This window comes from Vigna radiata, chromosome 5 (genome assembly GCF_000741045.1).
Source record: "Vigna radiata var. radiata cultivar VC1973A chromosome 5, Vradiata_ver6, whole genome shotgun sequence".
Taxonomy (NCBI): domain Eukaryota; kingdom Viridiplantae; phylum Streptophyta; class Magnoliopsida; order Fabales; family Fabaceae; genus Vigna; species Vigna radiata.
In genome coordinates, this window is record NC_028355.1 from 24,965,770 (window position 1) to 24,991,300 (window position 25,531).

At 35.3% G+C, this 25,531-nt stretch overlaps 5 protein-coding genes across 6 annotated transcripts; 4 read left to right on the forward strand and 1 right to left on the reverse strand.

Annotated features, from left to right (window-relative positions):
• The first annotated feature begins 1 nt into the window (after position 1).
• Positions 2–2,274, forward strand: LOC106761923 (pectinesterase). The gene is made up of 2 exons (XM_014645546.2): positions 2–575; positions 1,445–2,274. Exons 1-2 carry the CDS (start codon positions 188–190, stop codon positions 2,122–2,124), a joined length of 1,068 nt encoding a protein of 355 aa, XP_014501032.1. The 5' UTR covers positions 2–187; the 3' UTR covers positions 2,125–2,274.
• LOC106761922 (ribulose bisphosphate carboxylase/oxygenase activase, chloroplastic) lies at positions 2,060–9,050 on the forward strand. Of its 2 annotated transcripts, XR_001375741.2 has the most exons (14): positions 2,060–2,139; positions 2,334–2,716; positions 2,820–2,905; positions 2,985–2,994; positions 3,315–3,377; positions 3,731–3,844; positions 4,141–4,202; positions 5,078–5,132; positions 5,296–5,497; positions 5,777–5,883; positions 6,243–6,298; positions 7,098–7,190; positions 7,669–8,033; positions 8,505–9,050. XR_001375741.2 is itself a non-coding variant. In XM_014645545.2 (13 exons), the coding sequence occupies exons 2-13, from the start codon at positions 2,398–2,400 to the stop codon at positions 7,774–7,776; spliced, it is 1,275 nt and encodes a 424-aa protein (XP_014501031.1). In that variant the 5' UTR covers positions 2,060–2,139; positions 2,334–2,397; the 3' UTR covers positions 7,777–8,059. The 2 variants fall into 2 exon arrangements, 1 of the variants encoding a protein (XP_014501031.1); XM_014645545.2 differs by lacking the exon at positions 8,505–9,050 and having other exon boundaries at positions 7,669–8,059.
• Positions 9,051–13,255: 4,205 nt separating this feature from the next.
• Positions 13,256–14,851, forward strand: LOC106761070. The gene is made up of 2 exons (XM_014644564.2): positions 13,256–13,644; positions 14,311–14,851. Exons 1-2 carry the CDS (start codon positions 13,563–13,565, stop codon positions 14,505–14,507), a joined length of 279 nt encoding a protein of 92 aa, XP_014500050.1. The 5' UTR covers positions 13,256–13,562; the 3' UTR covers positions 14,508–14,851.
• A 433-nt stretch (positions 14,852–15,284) lies between these two features.
• Positions 15,285–18,042, reverse strand: LOC106761444 (anti-sigma-I factor RsgI2). The gene has a single exon (XM_014644996.2). It carries the CDS (start codon positions 17,343–17,345, stop codon positions 16,161–16,163), a length of 1,185 nt encoding a protein of 394 aa, XP_014500482.1. The 5' UTR covers positions 17,346–18,042; the 3' UTR covers positions 15,285–16,160.
• Positions 18,043–18,184: 142 nt separating this feature from the next.
• LOC106759744 (ubiquitin receptor RAD23b) lies at positions 18,185–23,130 on the forward strand. The gene is made up of 12 exons (XM_014643072.2): positions 18,185–18,432; positions 18,650–18,811; positions 19,710–19,748; positions 19,843–19,904; positions 19,983–20,027; positions 20,806–20,983; positions 21,069–21,203; positions 21,275–21,337; positions 21,994–22,041; positions 22,125–22,234; positions 22,439–22,517; positions 22,622–23,130. The coding sequence occupies exons 1-12, from the start codon at positions 18,367–18,369 to the stop codon at positions 22,736–22,738; spliced, it is 1,104 nt and encodes a 367-aa protein (XP_014498558.1). The 5' UTR covers positions 18,185–18,366; the 3' UTR covers positions 22,739–23,130.
• The last annotated feature ends 2,401 nt before the right edge of the window (positions 23,131–25,531 follow it).

The window sequence follows — 25,531 nt, forward strand, 5'->3', positions numbered from 1 at the left end:
GAAAATTAATTCCCATACACCCTCTTTCTTACGTTTAAGATGGTTGAACTGGAACGCCAAAATTATTTAAAACGTCCATGTTTCTCTTGGCTTTGCCTTGGAAGTTCAGGGGTGGAATAATATATAGGTTATATTTTAGTTTTGTTTTCCCTTTATTTATATATTGAAGCAGATACAACTAGCATGCATGGAGTGTAGAGAAGTCAACGTGGTTTCCACCGAACCGGTTGTATATATACATACAGAGAGAAAGGAAGAAAATCATTGCATGTGTTTGATGATGGAGTCAAGAAAAAGCGCAGTGTTGCTGATATTTGTTTCAGTTTCAGTGTGGCAGCTGCAGGGTGGAAGTAGCAGTGTTGTGGTATCGAAGGATGGGAGTGGAGATTATAGAACGGTGGGTGAAGCCATTATGCAGGCTCCTGACATGAGTGATAGACCCTATACCATTCACGTACGAGCAGGCACTTATCAAGAGTACCTCTTCGTTCCTCCTCATAAGACTAACATTAGGCTCCTTGGAGATGGACCTCACCACACCAAAATAGTAGGCTACCAAAATGGTTCCACCATTGGTACGTACTAATCTCTATCTCTCTCCTTCACTGCTCCTTAATTTTCATGTCTTCTAGCTTTTAAGTCTTCTGCTTTCTGTTTTTTGTACCTACAAACATCACATGCAACTCATAAGTAAGACTGTCTACAAATATCGGAATGAAACCGGAGGTTTTATGCTAACACATGCACCAATTTAACGTCTATTCATCGTAATTGATGCTTCGATTCAAGGAGATATGATAGGATTTAATTTTCTTCTCTCTCACTTTCTGGATCGTCATAACCTAACTTTTCTTGCATTGATGGATATAATATATCAATATATTTGATGTTTGAAGACAGAATATTGAGTAAGATTTGTTGGGTTTACGAACCGGCAAATTGAAGGAAGATTTGATTGTGACAGATTCCAATACAGAGTACTGCTGTGACTTTATTAATAGAGAAACATACTTATGTACGTATAAATTTTTTACATTTATTTCTTTTTTAAGTATAAAAATTTATAACTTTTCATTTCATACATTTTTTTTTAAATATAAAATTTATATCTATTTTATTTTTATAACATGTATTAAATAAAAGCGTTGACGTGAAGAGCTCAGAGGTAAACTACATTGCATAGTTAACCTAAGACGTAACTGCATATTTTATTCCTTTTGTATGGGTATTTGGCAGTGACCTAATTAATCAGTGGCCGTCAGTGACACTGTGTGAGACGCTTGTTGTGATTCCTAGTTATTGTCAAAAAACCTGTCAATTGTTAAAAGTTTGACGCAGTGTTTTTACTCGGAGAAACGAAGAACAGAAAATGTTTTCTTAAAACACGTGATTTTTTAAATTAATTATTACAAGTGAGAGTGAAATGGGTTGAGTTGGTTTGCAGACATTCGTGGAGATGGGTTCATGGCAGCGAAGATGGGATTTGCGAACTGGGCAGGCTTGAATGCAAGCAGTGCAGTGGCGGTTCGGAACGAGGCAGACAAGAGCATATTCTTCCAATGCTCCATCGAAGGGCTCCAGGACACACTGTGGGCGGTTTCGGGGCGTCAGTTCTACAAAAAGTGCGATATCTACGGCACGGTGGACTTCATCTACGGCAGCGCAGCGGCGGTGTTCCAGGACTGCATGGTGTACGCGCGGTTCAGAGAGTACGTGACGTTCACGGCTCAGTCGCGAGAGGATCCGAATGAGAAAAGCGGGTTCAGTTTCCAAAGATGCGAATTCAGAATGTCGCCGGAGGATGAGAACAGAAAGAGAGAGGTGCATGCGAGCCTTGGGCGTCCCCTGAGACCCTATTCCACCGTCGCCATCCTCCACTCGTACATTGACTCCATCGTCGATCCTAAAGGTTGGGAGCCCATGCCCCACCAGCCCACCGACAAAGTCACCTACATCGAGTTTCAGAATGTTGGGCCGGGCTCTAACACCGACGATAGAGTTAACTGGGCCGGCGTGACGGTCCTTAGACACCCGGCCCAAGCAGCCCATTTCACTGCCTCCTATCTCTTAGACGCCGACTCTTGGATTCCCTCCACCGGTGTTCCCTACAACACTGGACTATAGCCTACTCAATCAAATGTATCTGCTGCTACAAATCTTACCGCTATTATTTTCAAATTAATCTCTTTTTAATCGCTCTTAAAATTACTCGCTCCAAATTTAGGAAAATTTAAATAAATGCAAATTTAAATTAATTGAATTGATAATGATAAGATGAGAAAGAACAATATAGTGATTAATCAATTAATTAATTAATTAGTTTTTAATGTTAGGAAAGGGATATGGTAGTATAAGAGAGGGAAATACGATTGAGTGGCGGGGAATTGTCATATCGAGATGGCGAGGTGGTTATCACATTCACCTCTGTGGCTTCCAATTCCAAATTCAAATTCAAATCCAAACTCAAGGGTGCTACAATACCAGCATGCATACAGAGCTCAATTGCGTGTTCGATGCAGCGAAGTGGGTGAGGAGAAGGAAAAGGAGGAGAAAAAGAAGCGATTATCGGAGCAGTCGTCGTGGGAGGCGAAGGACGCACAGGGAAGAGACTATCTGTACAGACTTGGCAAAGAGGCTGATAACATGAACATCGCCGTCGGCCAGCGTGCCGGCGTCATCGATTCCCTTTTCGTCGGCGATTTTCTCGGCAAAGATTGTCAGTCTAATGTTATTATTATTATTCTCTTTTTACGCACAGAGTTTTTTCAGTAATAATTCCAAACACCGCATTTTTCTCTTCCTTTCTTTTTCTTGTGCAGCGGACATTGTGTTTGATTATCGTCAAAAAGTGACGAGGTCCTTTGAATACCTTCGGGGCGATTATTACATCGCTCCTCTCTTCATGGTAATTTCTTACTCATTCAACTTTCTCCACACTTTAGCCTTTTTCACCTTCCTTTCTCTTTTTTTTTTTTTTTTCACAGGACAAAGTGGGTAAGCACTCTTAAAATGGACCCTTCTGAAGAAACTCTGCTAATAACTCATTTTGGTGCAGTAGGAGAGCTATAGCTCATCTCATCATCAGAGACTGTCACTCTGTCAACTTCCTTATCTTATTCAATTAAATCCATTTACTTATTTCGCGCGCTTATCGTAACTATCCAATCTTCCTGGCAATTTCTTTTAGAATCACAAAATTGACATGTGGTCCATCCATCTCTCATTTTCTTAATATATAATTCTGTGTTCAAATGTTAAAATGCTGCTTACATATTGTGCATATTACCGTAACTTATATTTTTCTGTTAATGCAGTATGTCACATTGTCAAGAACTACCTAGCTCATATCCTCAATACAAAAGTTCCTTTAATTCTAGGTATGTACTGACTGCAAATGAATCTTCCTGTATTCTGTCCAAAACCCAAAACAAATTTAATATAACTACTTGTCATTAGGTTCCTACTTTTACTGTATCATTTAATAACTGTATTTGTCTCTGTCTCGAATGTGTTTGTGAGATTTATGCTCTTTCAGAAAACATGTACTCTGTCTAGTTTTAATCTAATATTACTTCACAATTGTAATTTTAAATTTAATCTGTCTGAAAGTGAAGCCTATGACTAAGGGCACAAAGAAATTTCCAGGCTTCATACATAGTCTATATATGCAATTAGAAATGTTCTGTGCATTCTATTTTAAAATTTAATCTTTACTTTCAATTTCCTCCAGGTATTTGGGGAGGAAAAGGACAGGGGAAATCATTTCAAACAGAACTTATATTTCAGGCCATGGGAGTTGAACCCGTAATTATGTCTGCCGGGGAACTAGAATCAGAGAGAGCTGGTAAGTCGGTTGCTTTAGTACTTAAAAAATAGACAATTTTACCAAGTCATTGAACAAATGAACAAAACAATGTCCATTTAACTGATGCAAACTAGTTCAGCCATCTGACACTCAAAAATGATTGGTGGGATTATTTGAAAATTATTTTAGTTGCATCAGTTCTTACCCCTTATTTCTAAATTTGGTTAATAATGAGTGCTTGTGCAGTTTATTTAATTTTGAGTACCATATGTTTAAGTACGTAGATATTTGTAACTGGTCTAGTTACTCCCATCCTATTAATTTTTCATTTACAGGAGAGCCAGGAAAATTGATTCGCGAGCGTTATAGAACAGCATCTCAAGTGGTCCAGAACCAAGTTAGGAGTTTTAAAGTTTTCAGTATGTCTTGCTTACGAAGTTAACATGTTATTTTATGTGATTAATTACATGATTTTGGCATTGGAAAATATATTATTCAATATTTTATGGAGGTTGTACACTGCAATATTCTCTTCCTTTAAGGTATTATGAAAATGTTGCATTGAGTTATTAATTATTTGGTGAAGATACTAGAGAGAAATTTAAAAAAAAAATAAAAATTATTAATGATAACCTAGAATATGTTTAAAACTAAGCGCTAATATGTCCAAATCAAACATACAGAGCTTACCCTCCCTGTGTTGTAGTATATATGGCCTATTTCTGAACGTAGTATGTGTGCTTCAGATTATGCTATAGAGACTATTCATCACCTAAAGATTTTTAACTTAATATTCATCCGCTTGTATTGTTTTATCCTCCCATCTTTGTTTTTATCATTCTCCAAATTGCATTGGAACTTGTGCTTTTCATTGGATGCAAGAGTTAATTTTCTTATGGTTAAACAAACGGTGCCTAAATTCTAATTCATATTTACCATCAAAGGGATCTAATTTACGAAGAAGGGAAAGGTCCACCTCCTATGGTACCTATAACATGAATGTTTCTAAGTAAAAAACACTATTTTAGTTCTACCTTGAATATTCATGCTTATAATAATGTTACTGTAATTCCTTGATCTGATGATACAGTCTAATGTTATTTGAACAATGTCTATACTCAAGTGTGGCACAGGCTGACAAGTTTGGTTAAAATAATATAAGATTGTTCATATTAGAGTTACGTCTAACTTCAATACCTATGTTTGAGTTGAGCAATGTTATTGCAATTTTTTAATCTTCTGAAATTGTGGAGTTGTGCTTTCCTGATACAGGGGAAAATGAGCTGTTTGATGATCAATGATATTGATGCTGGACTTGGTAGATTTGGTAAGCCTATATCTGATTTAGAATGGAATAACATAAATACTGTAATTTTTGGGTCATATCCCCTTTCTTGTTCACTACACTGTGTATGTGTGTCCTGCATCTTCTAGTGTGGCTGATATTTGATCAACTATTTCCTGAATGTAATGTTGCTACTTTCACACAGGGAATACTCAAATGACGGTCAACAATCAAATTGTTGTTGGGACTCTTATGAATCTGTCAGACAATCCTACAAGAGTAAGTGTTGGCCAAGATTGGCGGGATTCAGATATCACAAACAGAATTCCAATTATTGTAACAGGGAATGACTTTTCGACTATTTATGCTCCGCTGATTCGTGATGGAAGGATGGATAAGTTTTACTGGTAAACTGCGATCCATCTTGTTCTAGGATTGTTGTACTTACCATTTTGAGGAAGTTGCTGAAGGTCCATGTTCAAATACAAGGTTTTAGTATAAGATTTGCATTAGTGTTGAAGGTGGAATTTTCATGATAATTGTTTTTTGATAAAGCTATATTTTGGAACGATTACATCATATATCACATTGCTTATGTAATGAGTTGGAAATATCTATTTTGATGGAGGCAGGTAACCATTCCACTCTTCCTTAAAACTAAAATGCTGTCTGTAAATGTGGAACAGGCAACCAAACCTTGAAGATATCCTGAATATCGTTCACAGAATGTATGAGAAAGATGGTATATCTAGGGATGAAGTTGAAAGGGTTGTGAAAACTTTCCCTAATCAAGGTAACTAACTGATCCTCATCTTAGATGTTTCTATCACTGCATTACAGTAGGTCCAGAAAAGTGTTAATTAGCAGTTATTTTGTTAGAGAGTGTGTGGCTATAAAGAACATGTTCTTTATTTTATAAGTAACAGGAAAGAAGAGTCGGTTGCCTAATTATTTTTCTTGGGTTCGTATGATATGGTTTCAATTTCATGCTTTTGTCCATATAAAATCTTATTTAATTCCATGTTTGTTAGTTATTATCTGCGGCTGATTTTAAGTAACTTGTATTTACCATCTTTTTACCAATGATAGAATTTTGAATCATCTCTGGGATATCATGGTTTGTTAATTTTACAATTATTTTGTTGTTGTCAGCATTGGACTTTTACGGAGCTCTAAGATCACGTACTTATGACAGATTTATTTTAAAGGTAAGTTTACATTTAGATCTTAATTATTTCTATACATCTATAATGCAAAACTATAATTTTTATTTACTTTTATTATTGAAATACTTACAGTAGGTTTGGGCAGTACAAATAATATATAAAAAAAAAAGAGAACAAAAAAAAGATTCTCTGTTTATGTGACTCTTGAATGTAGTTATTTTGCACTACAGAAATTATTCACACATTTATCAGAGAGATTTTGAGGCATTATGCTTCTTCATTGCAAACTCCTTATTAGTAAAATAATTATGTACTTAAAATCTTATTGGAACTTGGGATGAACAATCTGTTGAAAGTCTGTTAGGATCCAATTGCTAGAAATGAAACGCAACTCCCACACTGTTAGTGTGGAGTTTATAGGGCTTTAGGCTCTCAAACTACAAAGGATAACTTCTATGTTGTTCTCCCGAGATCAAGGATTGAACTCCTCACCATTTGGTCATAAAGGCTCTTATCAAATGTCACGTAAAGAGAAACAATCTAGAGGGAGAACCTTTACGTCGTAATGTATAGGTTTCTATCACCTTACATCTTAATATTATTTATCTAAGGGAATATGTTTCCACGGTACAGGAGTATGACTAATACAAATATCTACAGAAAATAGTAATAAATAAATACCAATGCTCGACATAGCTGATGTTTCAAGTTTCAACGATGATAATTGACAAATGCCTTTATACATGAGATTATAGAGCTGGAATGCAAGATCAAAATCCAAATTTAATTAATTTTTTCATGAAAGCTGGTTTATAATAACACAATACATGGTGGATTTTAGTGGATTGATGATATTGGAGGTGTTGAAAATTTCGGAGGCAAACTTCTCAAAAGAAGAAAGGACCAAAGCCTTCCTGTATTTATTCCTCCAGAGGTAATTTGTCGATCCTTTTTCTATTTCTGGATTTATTCTGTATCCAGTGATGGTGCAATAATTGACCAGATTGACTGTAGATCAAATTAGTCGTGATGAAATATTGCTCTGGATCTCCTTTCGCAGTTGACGATTATTGGAGAATATGAAATGACTAGATTCATATTGACTTGACCGATTTACTCTAGCATTAAATGAAACAATATTTTATCAAAAAGTAGATAATTATTGTGAACAATAATTGATTTCATTATGCAAGCATATTCTCTGTTTGTAGTTTCCTACCAAGTAGATGGAAGATAATAAATGTAGTTTTTTTTTTTTTATTGAATTGAATTCTTTTCAAGAAAATCGTATTGACATGTTTGACTGTCTTGTCTTGATTCTTTCGTTTCTTATCTTCCTATAAACATCTTCATTTGGTTTTGTGAAAATATTTCAAATGAAGTTGACTCTGCTTCTGTGTTTGGTTGGATAGCAAACGGTGGATGCTTTACTAGAAGCGGGTTATTCTCTAATCAAAGAACAACAGTTGATAATGGAAACTAAACTTTCAAAGGAATACATGAAGAACATAGACGACTAATATAAAGAATGTTTCGGTGGTGCAAGTGCTCGTGAATTATGATTTTGCCAGTTTGGAATCTTATCACAGTAAATTGCTATCATGGATACGGTCCACTTTGGAACAGTGTGCTTCACTTTAGCCATTTCCTAGTTTTAATAACAATTGTATTTATCATGATGTAGCCCAATTGTAAGATAAGGAAATACATGAAATGTCATCTCCATATCAAAACAGTGCAATGTTTGATCTTACATTGCTGAACCGCTTCTTCAAAGGTGATGTAATTATTCTTATAATTTAACCTGCTGCTGCTTCATAGTAATCAAATCCAATAATTAGGGTAGGAAACAAACCATAAAAGACCATCAATAACCCTAACGACTGATTCGTTTATAGTCTTCAATATACTTGCTGTTTGCACAGATAATTAATGAATTCTTGTTATTATCTTCACCTGCACTACTTAAAGGTTTTATTGTGACTCACTAACCTGGATTGGTATTTTTCTTTTTTAATTGCCTAATTCCCCCCAAGCTAAAGAAATTCTTCTGCCACATTTCATATGTGCAGCAAAAGTCCTTTAGGAAATCTCCGAATTTATACACAATGTTTTTCAACTGTCGTCATAAACTTGTCTTTACAAAATGCATAGTAGTAAAATCTTTTTAGCTACCTGAAACTTAATGTTTACTGTGATTACTGTAAATGACGCAAGGATGTTAACAGAAGAATTAAACTTTTGTCAGCTTTGTGTCACATAACCAAGCACCTCGGCCTGTAATCGCTTCCTGTTCCAGGCACTAGAGACATTTCAAGGCAAGAATCATTTTTGTATTTGAATTGAAGCAGGGTTTGACCAGGGCCAATGTCGGTTTTGCCTCCTCATAAATTAAGCGCTTCAAAGGTTCAGGAACACAACAAAAATCAACAACTCCACCCCTCCAAGAATATCACTGCATTCGTTCGTGGGCACAAAAGCACTTGCTCGGCCACCTCAGAATGAGAATATATGCAAATCTCTAGATGATTTTGATTTTGAGCTTTTAGTGATTGTTATGATTTTAAAAAAAAAAAATGATAACTGGGCCACTGTGCTACTCCAGTAGGTCTTCTGTGTGGATACTATCTAATGTATCTATGTGGTACTTTGAATTTTATATTGAGATATATGCCATAGAATCTTGACCATTTCTGTTTTGAAATCTAACTTTGCCACAGAATTGAATAGAATGGAGAGAAATTTACGAGACCAAACATGGTGCTCTTTCGCCACAAGACCAGTAGTTGAACATAATAATTATAATTATGTACTGTTGAAACAGAGGATGCCATTTCCTCTGTTTGTGGTGGTTATGAGAGTCTTGATTTCGAACACTTGCACCATGTAGAAAAGGTAATCACTTGAAAGTATATTAAACAGAGGATCATTCTCAACGTGTCCTAGATTCCATATGGTCCTCTCTTATCTAAAACCATCCTTCCATGTTAAGTATTTTGTGCTGATGACATGTGAAGGTTACATTTTATCTCAGAACAATCCAGATAGTCCACTCTTTATCGGAATCCAATGCTCGGTTACTTTGGAAAGTTAGAAACTTTTTGGTGATGCTAACTTTGGGTTGGATAAAAGCATCCAAAAGAATCACTAATTTTACCACCCTTTTCAAGTTGCAAAACACTGAAATTTCTTCCGTGGTTAGTGGTGTGAAGTGGAATGTAGGTATTACAATTCAAAAACAAGAAGGACAAGCACTAATGCTAGCTCTTATCTTTTGTGATTGGCTTTGGCTAAAAGAAAGTAGAGGAGTGTGTGTGTGATAAAGAAGAATAAACGAATGTCAGATTTATATAATAGGAATTGAGATTAAAGAAGAGTGATGTGTGTTTGACTTAAGCACAAATTGATTGTGGGTGCCACAGCAGAACATGACAACATGATGTGGCCCTGATTGATCCTGCTTTTCCATTGTACATCCATCCAAGGCAACAAAATTGGGTGGAATGGCTGAGCAAAAAAACAATATTTGAATTGGTTCCAAGTTGCCATCTTCGCCAGAATCATCGCCTTTTCCACTCTCATCAATGTGGTTCAGTTCTTTTGTGCTATAATTTATCCACAGTGCCCTTATTCAGCATCAGAATTATCTCAGTGCGCAAAAGCATATGCATGTGGTTACCTAACTCAGACTTCACCCAATTAATTTCTCATCACCCATCATGTCTCAATGTTATCTATCACCTTCAACAACTTATATGCCAATCTTTTATAGAATTTTACTTTAATTATCTCTTTTTAGAGTACAAAGTTTACTACCAAAGAAATACCAACACAATATTATTAGAGAAATGATAATTTGATATACACACATGTTCATTTGATACTATTTTTTTTATTTTTTATTCTTGTCTTTCTTAAAAAAATACAAAATTCATTCTTTTATGACTATTTTATTTTTATATTGTGCGTTAAATGAATGTAAAAGTGTGTTATCGTATTGAGTTCTTAAGATTTTTTTTAGTCTCCTTTTTCTTAACCTAATATTTGTCCATTTTAATGATCAAATGTTTGTTAATTCAAGTAGTTTAAATGCCTTAAGAACATTATTGAAATCCAACTTAGACCATAACACTATTCAAAAACCTTTATATATATATATATATATATATATATATAAAGAAAAAAGAGACAACTTCACATTGTATGATAGAAAGTGAGAAGGGAGTGAAGAAATGAATTTGTGTTCACCAACTTTGCTATATATGGGATGCAAAGATAGGTTAAAGAAGGAGTTTATGAGCCAAACAACATTAATCACTCCGTGTTCTTTTATGAACTTTAATCATTAAAAAGAGAACAACCAACGCCAATGAAGTTTCAATTTCAACTTCTCAACATAATATGTACTGTGAATAAAATCGTTGACTTTTATTACTACTTTCGTATAATTTTTTCCGCAGATAATGCCTAAAAGATATTATATCCACTATTTCATCTTTCAATCTTTCTTTTCTTTACAAATATACATTTCCTTTACAAAAATACATACAGGAGATTGTCATTGGACATATGACAGTAGCTACAATTATTCCTTAATATATACCAATCATTTCATCACTGTATAAAATTAGGTCAACTATCCTGAAATTACATGACAGATATCATTTAGATATTATTCCCAATTACTTTTCCTACTATCAGTGCTAAAAATGAGGTTATTACATGACAGCTTTCACACCTAATCTTGGTGGATGGAGATTACACGTCCCAACTTGCCATGAAAGTAATTCTAACTTGTAGAAATGCCATAAGAATCATTAACATTGTTATTGTTACTGTATTAATTCATTATTGATTTGTAATATGTCATGATTATTAGGTACATAGAGACAAGAAGATCTGAAAACTAAGACAAAAGAACTATCACTCACTCACACCCTTTCCACACACTTCAACTTCACAAATTCAACACACATAACACAACCTAATGCTTTTAACTTTATCCATTCCATATTAAACCTTTCAATACAATTAAGCTATCTCTAATTCCATACCTTAATCTCTCATCTTTCATATCATCTCTAATACTTCGACTTTCTTATAATTAATGACACACTAACATCAATAAATATTCAACACATACATACTTTATAATATAATTGTCTGACAGCTTAAAATAAGACAGTTTTGCCAGTTTGATTAAACGAGAATTAATCTTAAAATTTATTATGTTAAAGTTAAACAAAATTATTATCAGTTGAACGGTGATTATAAATATAAATGTATGATACCAATTAAACTTTAATTAATTTATGTTCTACAAATTACTTATCAGTTTAACGATGAATAATAAATGTGAAGTGAATGAATAACTTATGTTTGAAATTAAAAAAAAAAAAAAACTGACTAAAATAAATAAATAAAAACGTGTAAGTTTGATTAAAGAAAAGAATGTTGAAGTTTTGAAACCTGGATGTGGGCAGAGGAACTGAAAATCTTTGTCCTGTTATTTTAAAAGTGAAATGTGGGGTCCATTTTTGGACTTTGAAGAGACAATAAAAAAAAAATATTTAAAACCGATATTTTGGTTAGAAGAGTGACAGTGGTTTGGTGCAGTGATTGAGAAGACCAAAAATTTGTTCTTCCTAAAATAGAGTAATACAAAGTACTTACTCACACAACCAATCAACCACTATTCTTATAATTGCATTGCTTTCTTTTATTCAATTTCTCCTAAACTTCACCGACACCAACCTTTTTCTTCATTTATTATTATTTTTTTAAATAAAAATTACCTTTTTTTTCTTTTTATTGTTTTATTTAATAATCAAAATATTTTTTATGCTGTAAAAAAAAAATACGAGGACAAGACAATATGAAACACGTGTTTGTTTTTATTTTGGCAGTGACAACTTAAAATATTGATGAATAAAAGGACAAAGAGTGTCAGGGAATAGGTGCCGCTGTTGTTGAATTACCTTTTTCTCATTTTCTAATAATTTAGTGAAATCATTCAATATTTTGCTTTTTTTTTAAATATAATTAGAAACGAAAGAAATGAGGAAAGTACTACCATTCCTTCCCTGATTCTATTGATTGACAAATCAGTTTTTTTAAATAATTATATAATAAATTTAAATTTGAGATATTGGATCTTTAAAGACTTATAAACTCGTTTAATTATTTATATATTTATCAATCTTTACTAATATTTTATTATTATTATTATATTTTATTTTTCACTATCACACAATACATAAGTATATACTGAAATATAGATGTTTAGTCGGCATTGTCCTGTCTCTTTTTTCCACAAATCATGACAATGTAAATAGTGAGTCACGTGGTGAAATGTAATTTTTAATTATGAAAACGTGTTTAATTATTAGTATATTATGAAGTTACAGTGTGCTGAGTTAAATAAACATAACAGGGTACCTGTACAAATGAATTTTCTACTCTTCTTTATTATTCGTTAATGATGAAAATAAAAATACTAAATACATTTATTTTTCCTTTATTAAAAAAAATGAATTCTGAATCATCTTTCTTTACTTAAAATATCGAGATCCTCGTTCTTACATGCAATATTTGTGACAAATGATAAAATTTAAAATTCAAATATTATACAAGAAAGATTATATAAAAAGAAAATACGATACGAACTAACACGAAAATACACATTACCTTTATTTAATGATATAAGAACTAAATTTTGAATAAAAAATAATAATCATAATCCTTAATATAATTTTTTTTATTAAAAATATTAAGCTAAGTAAAAATAATATGTCTATTTTAAAATTGAGTAAAGTTATTTCTGCATCCGAAATGAATATAGTATCGTGAGGAGAAAGAGAAAGTGAGAAGGTTTTTATTAATAGAAAAGGAAAATGGGATGATGTGGAGAGGTAAGAAGTGTGTGTTAATGGAAGGATGATGAATAATATTAGTTGGTGGTGCGTGAATAAATAAAAGAAAAAAGAGTGACAGGAGAATAATTAAAGATCACGTGTCGGTGGTGTGAGTTTTATAAGACAAACGCGGAAGGGTAATAGCGAACATCATTAGCCTTTCTTGTTCCTGGCTTCGGTCGCTGTCTCTGTCTCTGTTCTGTTCTGTTGTGTTGGTGTTCGTCGAAGAAGAGAAGGAAGAATATGAGATGATATGATAACAGTAGATAGGTCTGGCCTGGTTAAGAAGAATAGTAGCGTTGCCACTTCGGCAGAGAAGAAGGAAAACCAGAAACAGAAACAGAAAGAGAAAGAGAATCATCCACAACACACCAAAACCCAACAAACTCATCATGGATATCTGGCGGAACATGATTTTTCCAGTCAGGCGTGTCTGGCTTGCTCTCTCTGCTCGTCTCAAGACTCGCAAAAACGGTTCCTACTCGTTCTCTTCTTCTTTTCCATCATAATTCAAATTTCTTCTTTCTTCTGCTTCACAACCTTTTTCACAATCACATGATCTTCATTCTAACCATTATTGCTTTAGGTTTTTACTTAATTTCAATCCACCACCTACCCACGCACGCCACTTCAAGACAAAACCATACCTTTCTACATCAATGCAATTTATATCTATTTTTACACCCACTGCAGTTTATAATTCTTTACATTATTATTCTAGAGGTGTTTTCAGCAGTAGCTAACTAATCCTTTCGTCACCCTTCCCACCGAAAGACAAGAGAAGGATTCGGGTAGGATCCACATCTTTTTCAGTGCACCTTTATGCCCCCCAAAAACTTTTTCTGCTGGCAGCAAATAACATCGTCAAAGTTTGTATTTTTCACACTAATCACTACTTTATAATGCCCAGTGGCCTTATAAAAGTTTCCTCTGTTCCGCACCCACAACCAATATTTTTTGCTTTTTACATCATATAGACTCAATGGGTGATGCTTTATGTAAACCAAATGGAATCTCCAAAGCATCCTTAGTGATGATTATCAATTCATACACGCATCTCATAGACGCTATTGAGACTATTTTTTTTTTTTTTTTTAATCATGGGTTGCATTAACATGAATGATCTGTTATTTGCTGCAGGAGAAGGACTGCTGAAGCTTCAGGATGATGTACAGACTTGTGGATATGAAGATGTACAAGTGATGTGGGAAATGCTACAAAGAACCGAAAGCGATGTTACAGAAAACCACCATAAGCGTAAGCAATTGCCGTTCTGGAGGATCTTTGTATGGTCCAACCACAGTGAAGCTTCATCAGAATCTGCAAATCACACTTAAAAACCAGACATAGGTTTTACGTTTACAAATAAAACCTCCACTGATGTATTGCAGTCTGCAACTGGCAAGCCACCGTTCTTTTATCTTCCCGTTGCCAGCATGGCGGAGGCATGTTTCTTGGCCGCTGAATCCAAGTACACGTCCCTGTGACGACAAAATCATTTGAGGTTTCTCTTTTACAACTGAAACTGTACTCCGTATGACAGTAGTATGTAAATATGCCAATAGTTTGTCAGAAGTCACACCCGGGTTTCTCTAACGGCAAAGCAAGCAATTTCACTTGTCAATGACTAAGATTAACTGTGTTCATTGTTAGTAACAAGCAGCAGAGTGTTTAACTTTAATGTGATCATAAGATAATAATCTCAAGTTTTGTCTGTATGCCTACAAGTAAAAGAGAAATCTGAACGTAAAATCCTGAGTCAAACTTGCACAAAGGGGCTGTAGAAATTATTAGTGAGAGCATTGTGGTGTTATAATCTAAAAGATTATCTACTTTCAGACCACAACGATCTTTAACAGTAAGACACACGCAGGTACATCGTAATATGATATATGTGAATTTCTATTTCCAAGATCGTCCTCAGCTTGCTAATTGGTGAAATTAATGTAATGTTGACATAACTGTACATATATTGTTCCAATAATATACGGTTTTAATCTATTCTGAAAGATTTTATTTTATCTCAGATATCTTTTTACCCCTGCAGTCTGCTGAAATATGCTAGCCCAAATAGTATTTAAGCTACAATGAAGATCTATATAATTTGGCTTTTCATCATCTTCACCTCAGTTTAAATCGAAACTGATTGGTTTTAACTACTAACCGTCCTTAAAAGTTTAGGCTGAAGGTAATATTTTCATTGGTAAATAAGAAATGGTAGCACCTGAGGAGAAATGCGTATCAATGTCATAGAGACTTGGGTACAATTAAGACGAGACTTGGTTATGATAAGCTATAATGGACAACCTGGTTATGATAGCTAGTCTACAAGTTGTTTCAAAATTTTAAATCATATGAAAGTGGCACGTACAAATGTGTATTCAATAGAAAAGGTATACGTGAATAGACAGTTCATGAAAATAAGTTGAAAAAACATTCAATTAAGAAGGTCATGAGTTGCTTTTCTGAGCTTTATACAAGCTCTTGTTTCAAATGCTCCCAAAATTTAATTTCTTGTTGTAATGATAGGCATCTCTTTATGTAATGAGATTTAACGTGGACAAACTTTCAGTTAATCTTTGTTATAACATGGCTGTGATTAAGACAGGCTGCAAGAGTGACCTCAGATTTTTTGATGCAACATGAATTATGAAAAGAATAGTTTAAAACCGAAATTCTTCTATCAAAAGGAGGCAAACTAACATTGACACGATACACTCTGAGGCTTTTGGTAAAACGAAGGCTTTTAGTTCCATCCATTTACCCAAAACGTTGTACCAGAAACATGTTATGAAAATGTACAAGATCCAAAAGATCCAAGAAGAAGAAGCAAGAAGAAAGAAATTAAAGTATTATATTCTGCAATGCATGCATGTAATACAGTTAAGAAACATTACAGGAATAATAGAAAGAAGGTAAAGAAAGGAATGAATTAATTGTCCTTGTCCTAATCCTATATCTACTGCTGGAACGCTCACACTAATCATTCATCAATACTCATAATTAATAAATAGTGAAAAGGAGAAAGCAAGCAAAATAGCTAAAGACCAATTCACGCTAAACAGAACCCCCCCTGACTTAGGTTTACCATGGGCATCAATCTCACCCCCATTATATGGACCGAAATTGCCCTCACCTGGACCCACAGAACCGGGACTCCCAACCTCGTTGCCAGCTGCTGGTGTCATTACTGGCACCGGGACTGTCACAGGCACAGGCACCGGCACTCTCACAGGTGTTACTGCCGGAACCGGTGAAGTTACCGGCACCAGTGGCATTACTGGAGCCGGGGGTTTAATCAGAATGGCGGGAGAGACTGCCGGCGCCGGAGGGTTAACCAGAACAGGAGTGCTTATTGGGACGGGTGATACGACCGGGACGGGGGAGATGACCGGAACCGGTGAGATTACAGGGACGGGTGTTATGACCGGGACGGGAGACTTGACCGGAACGGGGGAGATTACAGGAACGGGTGATATAATATCGGTGGAAATTGGTGTAGGTGTTGGAACAAGCGATACTACAGGGACGGGTGAAATGACCGGCACGGGTGACTTGACCGGAATCGGATTGATTACCGGTACGGGTGATATCACCGGCACAGGTGACTTTGGGATTATAGCCTCCGGATTGGTGTTTATCATGAGGCTGTTTACCTGCACCACCGAAATATTACACTGCTTCTCGGATTCTGCCGCGAGGGGTTTTATGAGTTTGGCTCTGGCCACGCCGTTTGGCTTGGCGGCGGACACTAAGGTGACGTCGCCGTTGTTGATCTTGAGGAGCACTCCCTCGTCCTGCGACAGCGTGGTGGCGCTGATGGTTTGAGTTTGGTGGAGATCCAGGTAGCCCAGCGCGACGTGGTGGCTCAAGATGGTCTTTATGTGGTGGATTGATTTCCCTGAGAGAGGAGCCATGGCGGTGTTATCCACCGCGAACACCGTCACGCTCTGCCTGGCGTTTATTGCGTCGGTCAGTTGCGTTTGCTTGAGGTAGTCGGAGAATGAGGAATATGAGGGATATTCCGACAAGAGTTTGGTTATGTCGAAAGCCGCCACAGGGCAGGGCTCCAGCATTGCAAGGAAGAGAAGCAACATTGTCCAGTAAGACACACGCGCACTACTCATCTTCATCATCATCATCATCATCTTCTTCTTCTCCCTCAATGCATACATTCATACACAGACATACATCACACTCTCCAACCATTGAAAACATATTATCGCATCTCTTATATACTCTCTGAGGTTTCTACCTCTTCCTGAGTTGAGATCCGCATCTCAAGTACTCTGATCTGTTCTCCCTGTTTTTCAGCAACTCTCTCTTCACATTCTCTGGCCACTTTCACGTTTCACTATTACTATCTCTATATTTAGCTCATTCCTTCTTTTTCTTTCTCTTCAACCTCCGCCATGCATCTCTCTATATTCATCCACTCTTCTCCGCCCTCATGCATTTCTAAAACAAATTCAAATACCGTTAAATCATTTCTTATTTTTCATTAATTCAACTATTTCTTTTTTAAATTAACGGAATTACATCATACAACACTTTTACCAGCTTCTTCCTTAAAACAAAACGCTTAAAACGACTTTCCAAACGACGTATGAGCAGATCAATTTTTTTTTATTCTCTTTTATAAGTTTTAATTTGATTTTTTTTTTATATTTTTCATCTTTTAAATTTGAGCGAGTTTAATCCTTTTTTAATTTGTTTTTAATTTTAGGATAACTCATATAACCCTTTCTTCGATTCCGTGTAGGACATAACTTTTACCGATTTATTACTATTTTTCATTTAAAAATAAGATATATTTAATCAAGGTAAATCTAGTAATTTTTATTAATGAGTTAATTTTTTTTAAAAAAAAATGCAATCATAAATGAAACAAGTATAACTATTTAAAAAATGAAATTAACACACTAAAAAAAAGTAGAGGGGTTTTAAAAAAAATAAAAGAAGTTACATTTTTTTATTTTTCTACTTGAAATTGCCAAATAAGTGAATCATAAAAGTAAAATAAACGAGTGGGATTGTTATCTAAGGTGTAAAAGGAAAAAAAAAAAGTTGAAAAGGAAAAGAAAACAAGGTGGGTTTGTGAGAGTGAGAAGGTGTGAGGGTAAACTCTAGGGTTTGGCGGGGCGGAGGTGAATTGGATTGGAATCGGCGGTGTTGACAAACGACCGGCGAGGAGGCATGAAGCTCACCGTCAAGACTTTGAAAGGCAGCCATTTCGAAATCAGGGTTCAGCCCTCAGACACTGTTAGTAATATCTCTCATTCCCTTTTCTCCTATACTTTCACTGTTTCCCACCCTATTTATCCTCTGCTATTCTAACTTCCTGAACCATTAAGTGTTTTTTCTATCCAAAATACGACTGCAGTGCTTTATTATATCAATCTGCTAATATTACATGAAGGGTCATTCGGATTTCGTTCTTTGTTAGCTGACATTGCCCTACTATTTATTCCCCCCTCAGATTATGGCTGTGAAGAAAAATATTGAAGATGTACAAGGCAAAGATAATTACCCATGTGGACAGCAATTGCTGATTCACAATGGTAAGGTTTTGAAAGATGAAACTACATTAGCAGACAATAAAGTCTCTGAGGATGGCTTTCTTGTTGTAATGCTTAGTAAGGTATATTTCCTTAACGACAAATTCTGTTAAAATAATATTGTCATCTTTTTTAGAAAAGAAAATTCATTTAGAACTTGATCTGAGCTGTGTTCTGAACTGCAATGATGTGATGAGAATGACTCTGGTCATGCTTCAAATGGTTGTTGTGTTGAAATCCTTCTTCCTCTACGGTTATATAGTAGGTGAAGCGTGGGAAGGGTTTGTGCACCTGCCATGGCACTCCAATATTCCGAAGTTGGCATGATGACTCAGGGGTTAGTTATACGGAGATTATGATTACCTGGGTGGTGTAAGGTGTTTGTCCTGACTTTATAGGAAGTGAGGTGATTATAATCACCCTACAAACGATGTAGTTAAAGTATTGCTGGTTGGGATAATTCAGTGTATCTTGAATGATCATTTTAATTGGCTGAGGGACTGTGAGGTTTGAAGGTGCCTAGCATAACTGAATAGATTGGGTTGTTAGGTGTGAATAAAAGGCTAGGTTGATTGAGTTAGGTCCTAGGTTGGGTATCCATCGACAATGCCAAATGCCGCTTATGATGACATGGTGTAATGCGATCATGCTTTTCAATTTTGAAATATTTTTTCTACCAATGTAAAAAACTGCCTTTAGTTTTTGAAGTGTAACTTGTGGCAAACCAGCAAGGTAATAATGTCATGGTAGCCTAGCATGTAGGCATACAGAATTAAAATGGCTAAACAGAAACCCAGCTAGTCATTTTGATGTACAGTGAGAAACCTAAGGACCCGGTACTCTTTTAGGGTAGAGTATTCCTCTGATTTATAAACCTAGTACACCTTTCAATAGTTGCCTTTTCTTACGCTTTGGTATGTTTTGTTGGTGATTCCTTTTTACTTCTGTGAACATATATTTTACATGTTTCTTCAATTGCAGAGTAAAACCTTGGGATCTGCTGGCACTTCATCAAGTCAGGCATGTTCCTTGCTCATTTTGTTTCTTCTTTTTGGCATTTGGCTTTTATTTCTTTTTCCCCTGTATGAGTTTGGTGATTGGGCATGTGTGACAGCCTGCTAGCAACCCACCTATAACTGTATCAACACCAAATTCCTCGTCTCTAGTACAAACCCAGTGAGTTTATTTGAAATAGCTTTTTATGTGGTTGGTTTTGTACCTGCTGAAATTTTTGCCTAACAATTGGTTTTGCAGATCTGCTAACAATAATGCTCCTGCAACAGATGTCACAACTACAAAGTATGACTTTTATCTTTACAGTTGCCTGAATATACTGCTTATAAATTCTGATGAAGTTTCTATTCTTTTGCCCTGATGTTCCTTTTAAGAGGTTTCCATCTAATGAAGGTTGTTAATGAGGGATCCTTTTCATTTATAGTAATAAATTCTAGGTTTAATGAAATAGTAACAAAACAAAGTCAACAGCACCGACGACATTGTTGCGAGACTCGAAGGTGGTGAAGCAATGGCCTTGAGTGTTGTGATGGCCATCAATGGCCTTGAGTGTTGTGATGGCCATCAATGGCGAAGCTGGCATAGGTGACAATAGTGTCAGTGTTGTGATGGCCAATGGTGACTGAGAGTCGTTTGGTTTTATTCTAAATTTACAAATGGTTCCCTGGGGAAGGGGGCCATTCTTGTGAGTTGGGTTTTTTTTGTCTATTAGGGTTTTTTGGAAAGCAAATAGCTGTTTTAACTCAAACCCTTTCTCAAACGGATTGATGCTGTGCACAATCCTTTGATTTTGTGAGCAACCGTGTGACTCCGCTTTGATCAATGCTTACCCTGCTTCGATCAATGCTTCTCCCGATTCACTGTGCTCGTCATCACCACATTGTATACTTGCAGGATTGCACAATTATGCTTACAATTTTAACAATACTGTTCATATTTATAGTTATGTCGTAAATTAATATAGCATCACCCTCTTGTTTCAATTAACAAATTGAGCTGTCTGCCAATTACCCATTTCCTGTAATCAAGTCTTCTGAAAAACCATTTGGTATCATTTTTGTAGTGTGACTACGGATACTTATGGGCAGGCTGCTTCAAATTTAGTTGCTGGTAGTAATCTTGAGCAGACTATTCAGCAAATTATAGACATGGGTGGTGGCAGTTGGGACAGAGATACAGTTAATCGTGCTCTCCGAGCAGCTTACAATAACCCAGAGCGTGCTGTGGACTACCTGTATTCAGTATGTATAAAGTGCTCATTGTAGAATTAACTGCTTAGATTTTATTTTCGTAGCTTTTGCATTTACTTATTTGTTTTGTTTGCAGGGAATTCCTGAAGCTGCAGAAATTGCTGTGCCAGCTGCTCCTTACCCAAGTAGTCAGACAACTGAAACAGGTGGGGTCACTGCCGGAGCTGTTCCCGGTGTCCCTAACTCGTCTCCCTTGAACATGTTTCCACAGGTAAACCTAGTCTTTACATTTTACGCTGTTAGTTTTTGAGTTTTATTTTAAGTAGATGTACTTTTTTTCAGGAGGCAATTTCTGGTGTTGGAGCCGGAATTGGGTCACTTGACTTTCTAAGAAACAATCCCCAGGTGGGTTTTGGTTCTGTAAATTCCTATGCTCTTAATGCTTGTAAACATTTATGTTCTGCATATCCTGTTGCAGGAAATGGTTCTAGTATCTTGAACTTTTTCACTAAAAAGTTGAGATTATAATATACCATGAATACTTTTAAGAAAGTGTTCTGTAAGTCTAACTCAACTTTATATCACCCGTTTGAAATTATGATTTGATACATTCACTTATATGATTTGATCTATTTTTAGTCAATGTGGGTGTGAGTGGTTGTAAGCCTTGTATTATAAGTCGGTTTTATAAGATTGTAATAGACTTAAATATCACTTTTTTAAGAAAAAAAATGAAGTATAAAGAACTTTCTGAAAGTAAACAATAAATTTGATGATGTTTTTTTTTTTTTTTTTCATTTTGTCATATTTTTAGCTTATATGAAAAATGAGGTGACATATAACAAAGTTAGTTGTCCTCGGTCCTCTTGTCTGTTAATACTGTGGTTTATATGATGGGAGCTATTTGGAAATGTATTATGAATTTGCACATTTTTAATCAATATAATGAAGGGTATGCATGTAGAACAATTAAAAGTTTAGTATTGCATTTGGTTTGCTATTCTTATCTTGTTTCAAGCTTTAAACTGTATTAGTAACTGTGTCTTTGTTTGCATTTTCAGTTTCAAGCATTGCGATCAATGGTGCAATCCAATCCGCAAATTCTGCAGGTATCTAATCAACTATATTCTCAATCACCAAATTGGTGATGAAGTGGTCACTTTTTAATGTCTTTTGAATACTTCTATTGCAGCCTGTACTTCAGGAGCTTGGAAAGCAGAATCCTGGTCTCTTAAGAGTCATTCAAGAGCATCATGCTGAGTTTCTCCAGTTGATTAACGAACCTATTGAGGGTTCAGAAGGGTGAGTGTACTGCTCGCCATATATGGTATATGCTTGACAAATTTATTATTGCTGTGTTTTACTAACATCGATGCTTGGTAATCTCTGTTTCATATTTTGCTATTTCAATCGGTAACATGAACGTAACCTTTTGACTCATCAGCTTGATAATATGTATTCTAAGAAATTTTTTATTTATAAATGTAACCCCCTTTCTTTTACTAGTGATATATTTGATCAACCTGAGCAAGACATGCCTCATGCAATCAATGTGACGCCTGCTGAGCAGGAGGCAATTGGAAGGGTATGTCTTAAATATTTAAGTCTGATATTTTCTCTTTTCATTTCCACCGACTTGACCATTAGCTTCACCATTGCTGATTGGCTTTACTTATGATACATATATAGCTTGAAGCCATGGGATTTGATAGAGCCTCAGTCATAGAGGCATTTTTAGCATGTGACCGTGACGAGCAATTGGCAGCCAACTACTTATTAGAAAATGCTGGAGATTTTGAGGATTAACTAACTGACCTACATCAATTTTTAGTTTTGTTTGGGCCTTTTTGGAGGGTGGGAGTTGTTGCATTTTTTTCCCTTTACTATGTCTTGGAAAATTTATGCGGGTAGAGTTTTAGATATGGTTTGACGTATTTGACTGGGACAGTGGACAATTACTCTTGATTTTAGATTGGTTAGTTTATACAACAGTGTTTCTAGTTATCTTCCTTTGTGAAATAGCAAAAAGCTCAAATTGTGAGCTGATTTATTTGTCGCATTGCAGCGGATTCTGGTGTAGCCATTTTGGTTGTTTGAACATTACCTTGCTTTATATTTGAGTAGGGAAAAAGAACTCGACCATAAAGCGGTAATGTATATGCATTGATCCCGTCGTGAACAGCAATCATTGTTAGCAACACGATATTTGGTTCGATTAGTGTATTCCTTATTTGTTGACTTGTGTCGTTAATAGAGTTGTCAAAACGGGTAACCCGGCTCGATCCGGCCTGGCCCACCACGGGTTGGTCACTTAGTGAGCCAACTCAACCCAACTCATTTATTAGTGAACCAGAAAAATTTGAACCAGGCCCGACCCACCACGGGTTGGTGGGTAAACGGGTTAGCTCACTAACCTATTTAATTACATTTTTTTTGAAATAAAAAAAATATAAATTTTCTGTAATTTAAATTTAAACAAATTTCACTCCCAAAAAATTATGTTAAAGACAATCAAAATAATAATAAAAAGTACACTATAATCCAAATGTCATCCAAAAACAAACACAAAAAACATACAAATAAGTTTNTTATATTCATCATTTTTTGTTCCTTATCCATTTACGATATTAGAATCTTGAATAGATAAATCCACAATATTTAACAATATCAACAAAAAATTAATAGTTTAATCTGTAACATAATTTTTCAAATATTCAAAGATATCAAAAAGAGTTTGTTCAAATAATGTATACTTAAACTGTTTAAATAAAATGAACAAAATCTTATATAAGCATGTCAGAACATGAAAAAATCATTTCATGTCTTCAAATCCCCCAGAAAAAAAACAAATTCGCAAACCCCTATTTTTGTCATTATAGGGTTTTGAAAAAAAAAAGAAAGAGAAGTGAGAAAAGAGAAGAAAAAAGGAAGGGTATTTTACCTGTTCCTTGAAGAATTTTAGTAAAGTGAGAGTGAGAGTATCGTCAAATGAGAGCACAATGAAAGTGATTTGTGAGAGCAGATGTTACTTTTTTAGTATACACAGTGAGTGAAGAAAGTATTTTATTTTTTAGGGTTTCATAAATAAAATAATAAATTAAAAAAATAAATTTAGGTAGGTGGGTTGGTGGGCTAACCCGGCTCACCACTGGTTCAACCCGCATGAGCCGGGTCTAAATGAGCCGGGTTGAAATTTGACCCGCATATAAGTGGGTTGTATTTTTCAAACCCAACCCGGCCCGAACCCGTGACGGGTCAGATTGACCCGCGGGTTGTGACCCATTTTGACGGCTCTAGTCGTTAATATCGTGAGAACTAAACAAATTTATACCACTATTTTACTACTCTTCCATACTTTTTTACCCGTTTACAAATTTTTTAATTAATCCATTATTTTTAGAACAGATTATTAAGTGGTTACATGATTGTCAAAATATCAGTTTTTAACTATATAATTTTAATTCTCCATTTATGAATCATTGAATGTTCGAGAAAGTCAGAGCTGCAAATAAGAAGTATTATAACCGTTAAAAGACGCTGAATGCTCAGTCTCTTGAGCAGATTAAACGTTGTTAAAAGAATTCTTTCCTTCGGCGGAATCTTAAATTCTCATCCCTCGCTACAAAGTCTTGATGAAAAACTTACAGAATTCTTGGAAACATTAGATTTGAAAGATTGGTTTTTAATTTTTATACTTAACATAAATTTAAACCTAATATCCTTAAAAAAAAATCATAATTTTTTCAAATCTATCCATTTAGGTAATTTTTCTAAAAATTTGCACCCGTTCTTTTGCCATGAATTCGAATCATGGTTAAGTCCGAGGAACCAAATATTGGCGTGAAATGATTACAATAAAAAGTCGCAAATATACAATGACGATGTCCAAGTTATTCAGACATCAATGCTTGTACATTACGTTGTCGGGATCCTCAACGTTTGCAATATGAAGCTTCTTCAATATATTTTCCATTGCTTGTAGTGCAGTCTTGTAATGATGATGAGATTTCTTACCTTCCTCTACAACCTTCACAATCTGTCTGTATAAATGATCATACCTATGAACTGGATTACTTATATCAATGCCACTACATTTGTGATCGTACACATTGCTCCGCTTCATATCTTTTCTCCACCGTGAAACAATGTACTGAGTTGGGATCTCTTTTATCCCATTTTGGCTTAAAATAAACAAAGCATGCCTGCACAAGTAACCTCTGAAATTGAACAGACCACAGATGCAAAAGACCTCCATTTCAGCTTCATTATAACACACCTCATAATCTCTTGCACCTCTGTGATTTCCCTCAACTTCAACTTGTTCTTCCACAATGTACGTCATAACCGCTCCATCAACATTTATCTGTCTCGAGTTAAAGCAAGAAAACATTCCTTCCACTTCCCTTTCAAACATTCTTAATATTTCGTTACTGTATAACTTTGAAACCTGCAATTCAAAGTAAGACCTCGATTTTGCTGCAAAGCTACAAGATTTTGAATCCAAATCTGCCAAAGCTTCCAGTTGTCGCTTTGTCTGTAAAGTCTGATCATATTTTTCTAAAAATTCTTTCAGAGAAGTCTGTTCATCGAGGTACCCAT

Coding starts and splice junctions, on each gene's coding strand:
- LOC106761070 (XM_014644564.2), top strand. CDS start 13,563: ATGGATATCTGGCGGAACATGATTTTTCCAGTCAGGCGTGTCTGGCTT. Junction 13,645..14,310: donor TCTCAAGACTCGCAAAAACG/GTTCCTACTCGT, acceptor TATTTGCTGCAG/GAGAAGGACTGCTGAAGCTT.
- LOC106761923 (XM_014645546.2), top strand. CDS start 188: ATGGAGTGTAGAGAAGTCAACGTGGTTTCCACCGAACCGGTTGTATAT. Junction 576..1,444: donor CCAAAATGGTTCCACCATTG/GTACGTACTAAT, acceptor GTTGGTTTGCAG/ACATTCGTGGAGATGGGTTC.
- LOC106761444 (XM_014644996.2), bottom strand. CDS start 17,345: ATGTATGCATTGAGGGAGAAGAAGAAGATGATGATGATGATGATGAAG.
- LOC106759744 (XM_014643072.2), top strand. CDS start 18,367: ATGAAGCTCACCGTCAAGACTTTGAAAGGCAGCCATTTCGAAATCAGG. Junction 20,984..21,068: donor CTGTGGACTACCTGTATTCA/GTATGTATAAAG, acceptor TTTTGTTTGCAG/GGAATTCCTGAAGCTGCAGA. Junction 21,204..21,274: donor CCTTGAACATGTTTCCACAG/GTAAACCTAGTC, acceptor ACTTTTTTTCAG/GAGGCAATTTCTGGTGTTGG.
- LOC106761922 (XM_014645545.2), top strand. CDS start 2,398: ATGGCGAGGTGGTTATCACATTCACCTCTGTGGCTTCCAATTCCAAAT. Junction 5,133..5,295: donor TGCTGGACTTGGTAGATTTG/GTAAGCCTATAT, acceptor ACTTTCACACAG/GGAATACTCAAATGACGGTC. Junction 5,884..6,242: donor GAAAACTTTCCCTAATCAAG/GTAACTAACTGA, acceptor TGTTGTTGTCAG/CATTGGACTTTTACGGAGCT.